This window comes from Salvelinus fontinalis, chromosome 2, assembly GCF_029448725.1.
Source record: "Salvelinus fontinalis isolate EN_2023a chromosome 2, ASM2944872v1, whole genome shotgun sequence".
Taxonomy (NCBI): Eukaryota; Metazoa; Chordata; class Actinopteri; order Salmoniformes; family Salmonidae; genus Salvelinus; species Salvelinus fontinalis.
Genome location: NC_074666.1, coordinates 33,074,314 through 33,083,376, shown reverse-complemented (window position 1 = coordinate 33,083,376; position 9,063 = coordinate 33,074,314). Strand labels below are relative to the sequence as shown.

The window sequence follows — 9,063 nt, the reverse complement described above, 5'->3', positions numbered from 1 at the left end:
GTAGCAGTAGTGTAAAAAGAGGGGGTGGTGGGTGGGACACAATGCAGGTAGCCCGATTAGCCAATGTGCGGGAGCACTGGTTGGTCGGGCCAATTGAGGTAGTATGTACATGAATGTATAGTTAGCGTGACTATGCATTTAAGATAAACAGAGAGTAGCAGCAGCGTAAAAGAGGGGTTGGTTGGGCCCACAATGCAAATAGTCTGGGTAACCATTTGGTTACCTGTTCAGGAGTCTTATGGCTTGGGGGTAAAAACTGTTGAGAAGTCTTTTTGTCCTAGACTTGGCACTCCGGTACCGCTTGCCATGCGGTAGTAGAGAGAACAGTCTATGACTGGGGTGGCTGGGGTCTTTGACAATTTTTAGGGCCTTCCTCTGACACCGCCTAGTATATAGGTCCTGAATGGCAGGCAGCGTTGCCCCAGTGATGTACTGGGCCGTACGCACTACCCTCTGTAGTGCCTTGCGGTCGGAGGCCGAGCAATTGCCGTACCAGGCAGTGATGCAACCGGTCAGGATGCTCTCGATGTTGCAGCTGTAGAACCTTTTGAGGATCTCAGGAACCCATGAAAAGTATTTTTAGTTTCCTGAGGGGAAATAGGCTTTGTCGTGCCCTCTTCACGACTGTCTTGGTGTGTTTGGACCATTCTAGTTTGTTGTTGATGTGGACACCAAGTAACTTGAAGCTCTCAACCTGCTCCACTACAACCCCGTCGATGAGAATGGGGGCGTGCTCGGTGATCCTTTTCCTGTAGTTCACAATCATCTCCTTAGTCTTGGTTACGTTGAGGGATAGGTTGTTATTCTGGCACCACCCAGCCAGGTCTCTGACCTCCTCACTATAGGTTGTCTCGTCGTTGATCAGGCCTACCACTGTTGTGTCGTCTGCAAACTTAATGATGGTGTTGGAGTCGTGCCTGGCCATGCAGTCATGGGTGTACAGGAGGGGATTGTGCACGCACCTCTGGGGAGCTCCAGTGTTGAGGATCAGCGTGACAGATGTGTTGCTACCTACCCTCACCACCTGGGGGCGGCCCGTCAGGAAGTCCAGGATCCAGTTGCAGAGGGAGGTCAGTTGCAGAGGGAGGTGTTTAGTCCCAGGTTCCTTAGCTTAGTGATGAGATTTGAGGGTACTATGGTGTTGAACGCTGAGCTGTAGTCAATGGATAGCATTCTCACATAGGTGTTCCTTTTGTCCAGGTGGGAAAGGGCAGTGTGGAGTGCAATAGAGATTGCATCATCTGTGGATCTGTTTGGGTGGTATGCAAATTGGAGTGGGTCTAGGGTTTCTGGGATAATGGTGTTGATGTGAGCCATTACCAGTCTTTCAAAGCACTTCATGGCTATGGACGTGAGTGCTGTAGTCATTTAGGCAGGTTGCCTTTGTGTTCTTGGGCACAGGGACTATGGTGATCTGCTTGAAACATGTTGGTATTACAGACTCAATCAGGGACATGTTGAAAATGTCAGTGAAGACACTTGCCAGTTGGTCAGCACATGCCCAGAGCACACGTCCTGGTATTCCGTCTGGCCCCTCAGCCTGGTGTATGTTGGCCTGTTTATAGCTCTTACTCACGTCGGCTACGGAGAGCGTGATCACACAGTCGCCCGGAACAGCTGATGCTCTCATGCATGCCTCAGTGTTGCTTGCCTCGAAGCAAGCATAGAAGTGATTTAGCTCGTCTGGTAGGCTCGTGTCACTGGGCAGCTCGCGGCTGAGCTTCACTTTGTTGTCTGTAATAGTTTGCAAGCCGGTGTAGTATGATGGTTCGTCACAGGGCATAGCGGGATTTCTTGTAAGCTTCTGGGTTAGAGTCCCGCACCTTGAAAGCGGCAGCTCTACCCTTTAGCTGTGCGAGTGTTGCCTGTAATCCATGGCTTCTGGTTGGGGTATGTACGTACAGTCACTGTGAGGATGACGTCCTCGATGCACTTATTGATAAAGCCGGTGACTGATGTGGTGTATTCCTCATTGTCACCGGAAGAATCCCGGAACATGTTCAGTCTGTGATAGCAAAACAGTCCTGTAGTTTAGCATCTGCTTCATCTGACCACTTTTTTTATAGACCGAGTCACTGGTGCTTCGTGCTTTAATTTTTGCTTGTAAGCAGGAATCAGGAGGATAGAGTTGTGGTCGGATTTACCAAATGGAGGGCGAGGGAGAGCTTTGTAAGCGTCTTTGTGTGTGGAGTACAGGTGATCTAGAATTGTTTTCCCTCTGGTTGCACATTTAACATTGATAGAGATTTGGTAGAACTGATTTAAGTTTCCCTGCATTAAAGTCTCTGGCCACTAGGAGCGCCGCCTCTGGGTGAGTGGTTTCCTGTTTGCTTATTTCCGTATATAGCTGACTGAGTGCGGTCTTAGTGCCAGCATCTGTTTGTGGTGGTAAATAAACAGCCAGGAAAAGTATAGCTGATAACTCTCTAGGCAAGTAGTGTGGCCTGCAATTTATCAAAATATACTCTACTTCAGGCGAGCAAAATCTAGAGACTTCCTTTGATTTTGTGCACCAGCTGTTTATTACAAATATGCACAAACCGTGTGGTAACTGCAATCACTGCCATCATATCGTAAAAACAAATACCAAGTGCAATCGTTTGTCAACTGCAACACTACCTACTGTATATGGTGTACAGGCTGGAGTGCCCATGTGGGTTCTTTTACATAGGACGTACTAAGAGAAGGCTCAAGGACAGGGTGTCTGAACATGCTTATACTAGAAGAACTGCTAACAATATGTTTCCGATTGCTAAACATTATAGACATGCTGGCCATGGCAGCCAAAACTCTCTGAAAGCAATGGCCATCTCAAACGCCTCCTACAACGTGAAACGTTCTGGATCTTTAAATTAAATCAACTGTATTGCAGGGTCTAAATTAGGAAACGTTTTATTCTCCCTTCCTGTAAGATATATGTGATTTACTTTTTGTTCTCAATTTTTTTAGTTTTTTGTTCTCCATTCTTATTTAAGTTTGGTAACATGAACTCGTGTGTATGTATTCTTCTTTTATGATTTAGCATTTCTTTTGAGGTGTTGCATTCTCGTTATGCAATGTTTGTTTTGTTTATCTCTGTATTTTTAATGTGTTTTCTCCCCAAAAGTTGTTTTTGCCTTTACATTTTAAGTGTAGGCCGTCATTGTAAATAAGATTTTTTTCTTAACTGACTTGCCTAGTTAAATAAAGGTTAAATAAAATAATATATATATATATATATACAGGAAGTGGTTCAATTCATTACCATTACCATATTCATTACCATATTTCTTTATATTTAATATATATATATATATATATATTAAATATGGTAATGAATTGAACCACTTCCTGTAAAAGTTGGGATATACACCTGTTTGTCCAACAATATTCTTTGTCACCAGGATGAAGGCTGTTGTAGCCGCTATGCAGGTTTTTTATTCTTGCCATACATAAGCCTTAATACAACAAAGGCTTTTACATTTTTTACACTAAATGAGAGTGTGTTGATTCATTCTTGAAGTTTGTTTGCGCAACGGCTTTCCTGGCATTGTTTACAATCCAGCACCAACTTTTTTTATGTATAGTATCCCTTGATCAAAGAGCACCTCATTGATTAACTATAAACCAAAGAAGTGCTCCTCTCTTGTGCCTCTACTTTTAAAATAGTTTAGTATGGGGCTAAAAAGAGTAATCATTTTCAGATTCCAAAATAATACCAAGTCACTACTTCCAAATATTGATTGTTTTTCGGAAGGCAGAAAAACTAAATGTTTAACACTCTTAGAAACTAAACCGAACAACATTATTGTTCACCATTTGGTTCATTATGTATATTGCACAACTGTATACATTTGATTTAATAGTTTATTGATAAGGAACACAAAAATAATAACAACTGTACATTCCTGTTAACTTGCATTGTACATACTACCAGATACAGTACTATATGTTTTGTAATTATACATGTTTTTAATTAATCTAAAAGAAACCAAAGAGTAATCATTAGGTGATTTCTTGTGTACCTACTATCTGATAATGTTCTTTCTAAATATCAGGGAAATAGCACACTGTAAAATAAAGTATCCACACATTTCATTTTTGTGCCTCTGCCTTTTCTGTAAGCGTCACAAATTAAAATAAAACTTTGCACAATAAAAAAGACCTCTTGATGGAATAATTGATGGTTTGCATGTGGACATTCAATCTATAAATGATTCATGGAACCCTCCCCAAAAACCTTGCACCAGATAAAAATAAATGTCAATTTGAAAACCACATAGAGCTCTTCCTGGTTTATATTTTCTTTATAGCAGGAATGAGGACATTTTTCAGTAGTACTAACACATACAAGGGTGGCTGTATTTTATACATTTTAAAACATATTTTTAATGTGGAATATCACCGTAGAAATCATGGTTTTCAATTACTTTTAGCATCCAATTCAAGAGAACTGGTCCCTCAGGTGGTGGCTGAGAAGACACCCCACCCTTGTTTCATGAATGCCACACACAGTGCTCATCATATGATATATCATATATTTTCCTGTCTGATTTAACACATCATGTGGACACCTTGGCTCTGTGAAACACTCTAAAGATCCTCTGTTTAATCTCTTTAGTCTGTAAACCATATATTATGGGGTTGAGACAAGTAGGGACCACACTACCCAGAACACTGCTCACTTTGCGCAGGTCTGCAAAGGCTGGGAAGCGGTGGAGGACGATAATGGTAAACCCACATCCCAGCACGATGAGGTAGACCAGTAAGTGTGTGCTGCAGGTTGTCAGGGCCTTGCTGTTTAAAGAGCTGTTTTTACTGCTCAGACACACAATGGCGATCTTGAGATAGGTGAGACTGATGCTGCCTATGGACGAGACAAACAGCACAACAGTAAAGATTAAGCCATATATGTTATTTATGAACACATTCTCACAGGAGAGCTTGAATAAGGAGGCGTTGTCGCAGTAAGGGTTAAATATGTTAGACCTGCAGCGTGACAGACGGATGGTGAGGCCCAGCAGAATCCCCACTAAGACTATGGCAACCCCCCAGGCAGACACAGACAGCCTGATAACCATTTTGTTTGTCATGATGGTAGCGTACCGCAGGGGGTTGCAGATGGCCACATACCTGTCAAAGGCCATGATCATGAGAACGGTGTGTGATGTCGTAGCATAAACATGAGTATAGAAAGCCTGAATGACACACTCTATGTAAGTGATATATCGCTCAGGAGCTGTGGTCAAAATGTCCCATAACAGACGAGGTATCAACGTTGTAGCCCCGACTATGTCATTAAGAGGCAGGTTGCAGAGGAGAATGTACATGGGCTGGTGCAGGCTCCTCTCCATGGAGATCAATACTATGAGTCCGATGTTGGCCACCATTGTGAAGATGTAGATAATGAGGAAGAGGATGAAGGCAGGGTACGAGGACTGTTGTGTGACCTTTAACCCCTCCAGGAGGAGAACGTGGTTAGGGTACGTGTTGTTCTCCATTTGTCAGTCAAGGAGTAGCTCAGAATCTTGAGAGGAGAATTGGAAAAGATTAGTCGTACAACTTGGGGAATCAGTTTCTATCCAGCTCCAGCTGGTAGCTGTATAGCTATCATCAGTCAGACGAGATGTAGCTAGCTAGCAAAGAAAGCTATACATTGTTATGGAAGGTTTACATGACACAAGTGATCTCAGCTATTTAGCTGAATAGCTATATTCTGCAAACAGCTGACCTAAGTAAGTTAATGTCCTTACTTGATAGCCAGATAACTAGACAACATTACCCAAATAATAACTGTCCTTGACATGAAGAGTTGAAGTTAAGCACTAACATAAGCAAGTAGGTCTTCTCCAGCTTTCTTCAGTGTTCCAAGTTGATTCCTGTATTCTATCCCACCCCTTCAGACTTACTACAGAAACAACATCAAAGCCTTTTATTTACAACAAAACCCACAATGTGATGACGAATATGTCAGTCAAGATGTAAACATGTACGTCATGACTCCATTGACTACAATTCCCAGTAGAAGCTAATGAGGAAAGTAACAAACATGGCTTGTGGGGTGTTGTCCACTTGGGCTTTGCAAATTTACAAAATATTACAAGGTAATTTGTCTTCAAGAGATTAAAGGGGAAGTTCAGTAGTTTACAACTTGATGTTAGATGGTTTGTCACCCTGACCAGGAGGAACTGTAATTCATGGTTTGGTTTTCTTTAAACAGCCACAAATGTCAGCTAGCTTTAGCCACCACCATCTAACAATCAATCAAAGTAAAAGGAGCATGTGTGCATTCTTTTTATTTTTTTAAGGTCCATTATGTAGCTTTGTGGGTGACCTCACCAAATTCACATAGAAGTGTGAGTTGTAGATCTGTCATTCTTATTGGAAGCAAGTCTGATAAGTGGTAGATCCGTTCTATGCCCCAGCAAACAGGGGACGTCTAAGGACATCAGGCAACGTTCCCTTTGGGTCCCTTTAAAGATTTTCTGAAACGTTCTGAAAATGATTTAGGAACATTAAGACATCACGTTAACCCCATCCCCATCTAGCTTCAGAGTTTGTTCTGTTAGGTGACCTAAACTGGGATATGCTTAACACCCCGGCAGTCCTACAATCTAAGCTTGATGCCCTCAATCTCACACAAATCATCAAGGAACCCACCAGGTACAACCCCAAATCCGTAAACATGGGCACCCTAATAGACATTATCCTGACCAACTTGCCCTCCAAATACACCTCTGCTGTCTTCAATCAAGATCTCAGCGATCACTGCCTCATTGCCTGTATCCGCCACGGGTCCACGGTCAAACGACCACCCCTCATCACTGTCAAACGCTCCCTGAAACACTTCTGCGAGCAGGCCTTTCTAATCGACCTGGCCCAGGTACCCTGGAAGGATATTGACCTCATCCCGTCAGTTGAGGATGCCTGGTCATTCTTTAAAAGTTACTTCCTCACCATATTAGAAAAGCATGCTCCGTTCAAAAAATGCATAACCAAGAACAGATACAGCCCTTGGTTCACTCCAGACCTGACTGCCCTCGACCAGCACAAAAACATCCTGTGGCGAACTGCGATAGCATCGAAGAGCCCCCGTGATATGCAACTGTTCAGGGAAGTCAGGAACCAATACACGCAGTCAGTCAGGAAAGCAAAGGCCAGCTTTTTCAAGCAGAAATTTGCATCCTGTAGCTCTAACTCCAAAAAGTTCTGGGATACTGTAAAGTCCATGGAAAACAAGAGCACCTCCTCCCAGCTGCCCACTGCACTGAGGCTAGATAACACGGTCACCACTGATAAGTCCGTGATAATCGAAAACTTCAACAAACATTTCTCAATGGCTGGCCATGCCTTCCACCTGGCGACTCCAACCTTGGCCAGCAGCCCCGCCCGGCCCGCTGCTACTCGCCCAAGCGTCCCCAGCTTCTCCTTTACCCATATCCAGATAGCAGATGTTCTGAAAGAGCTGGAAAACCTGTACCCATACAAATCAGCTGGGCTTGACAATCTGGACCCCCTATTTCTGAAACTGTCCGCCGCCATTGTCGCACCCCCTATTACCAGCCTGTTCAACCTCTCCTTCGTATCATCTGAGATCCCCAAGGATTGGAAAGCTGCCGCTGTCATTCCCCTCTTCAAAGGGGGAGACACCCTGGACCCAAACTGTTACAGACCTATATCCATCCTGCCCTGCCTAGCTAAGGTCTTCGAAAGCCAAGTCAACAAACAGATCACTGACCATCTCGAATCCCACCGTACCTTCTCCGCTGTGCAATCCGGTTTCCGAGCCGGTCACGGGTGCACCTCAGCCACGCTCAAGGTACTAAACGATATCATAACCGCCATCGATAAAAGACATTACTGTGCAGCCGTCTTCATCGACCTGGCCAAGGCTTTCGACTCTGTCAATCACCATATTCTTATCGGCAGACTCAATAGCCTCGGTTTTTCTAATGACTGCCTTGCCTGGTTCACCAACTACTTTGCAGACAGAGTTCAGTGTGTCAAATCGGAGGGCATGTTGTCCGGTCCTCTGGCAGTCTCTATGGGGGTACCACAGGGTTCAATTCTCGGGCCGACTCTTTTCTCTGTATACATCAATGATGTTGCTCTTGCTGCGGGCGATTCCCTGATCCACCTCTACGCAGACGACACCATTCTGTATACTTCCGGCCCTTCCCTGGACACTGTGCTATCTAACCTCCAAATGAGCTTCAATGCCATACAACACTCCTTCCGTGGCCTCCAACTGCTCTTAAATGCTAGTAAAACCAAATGCATGCTTTTCAACCGTTCGCTGCCTGCACCCGCACGCCCGACTAGCATCACCACCCTGGACGGTTCCGACCTAGAATATGTGGACATCTATAAGTACCTAGGTGTCTGGCTAGACTGCAAACTCTCCTTCCAGACTCATATCAAACATCTCCAATCCAAAATCAAATCTAGAGTCGGCTTTCTATTCCGGAACAAAGCCTCCTTCACTCACGCCGCCAAACTTACCCTAGTAAAACTGACTATCCTACCGATCCTCGACTTCGGCGATGTCATCTACAAAATAGCTTCCAATACTCTACTTAGCAAACTGGATGCAGTTTATCACAGTGCCATCCGTTTTGTTACTAAAGCACCTTATACGACCCACCACTGCGACCTGTATGCCCTAGTCGGCTGGCCCTCGCTACATGTTCGTCGTCAGACCCACTGGCTCCAGGTCATCTACAAGGCTATGCTAGGTAAAGTGCCGCCTTATCTCAGTTCACTGGTCACGATGGCTACACCCACCCGTAGCACGCGCTCCAGCAGGTGTATCTCACTGATCATCCCTAAAGCCAAAACCTCATTTGGACGCCTTTCCTTCCAGTTCTCTGCTGCCTGCGACTGGAACGAATTGCAAAAATCTCTGAAGTTGGAGACTTTTATCTCCCTCAACAACTTTAAAAATCTGCTATCCGAGCAGCTAACCGATCGCTGCAGCTGTACATAGTCCATCTGTAAACTACCCATCCAATTTACCTACCTCACCCCCATACTGCTTTTATTTATTTACTTTTCTGCTCTTTTGCACACCAGTATCTCTTCTTG

General features: G+C 44.3%; 1 protein-coding gene across 1 annotated transcript; it reads right to left on the bottom strand.

Annotated features, from left to right (window-relative positions):
• Positions 1-4,541: 4,541 nt before the first annotated feature.
• Positions 4,542-5,480, bottom strand: LOC129868803 (olfactory receptor 146-like). The gene has a single exon (XM_055943051.1). The coding sequence runs from the start codon at positions 5,478-5,480 to the stop codon at positions 4,542-4,544; it is 939 nt and encodes a 312-aa protein (XP_055799026.1).
• Between the last annotated feature and the right edge of the window lie 3,583 nt (positions 5,481-9,063).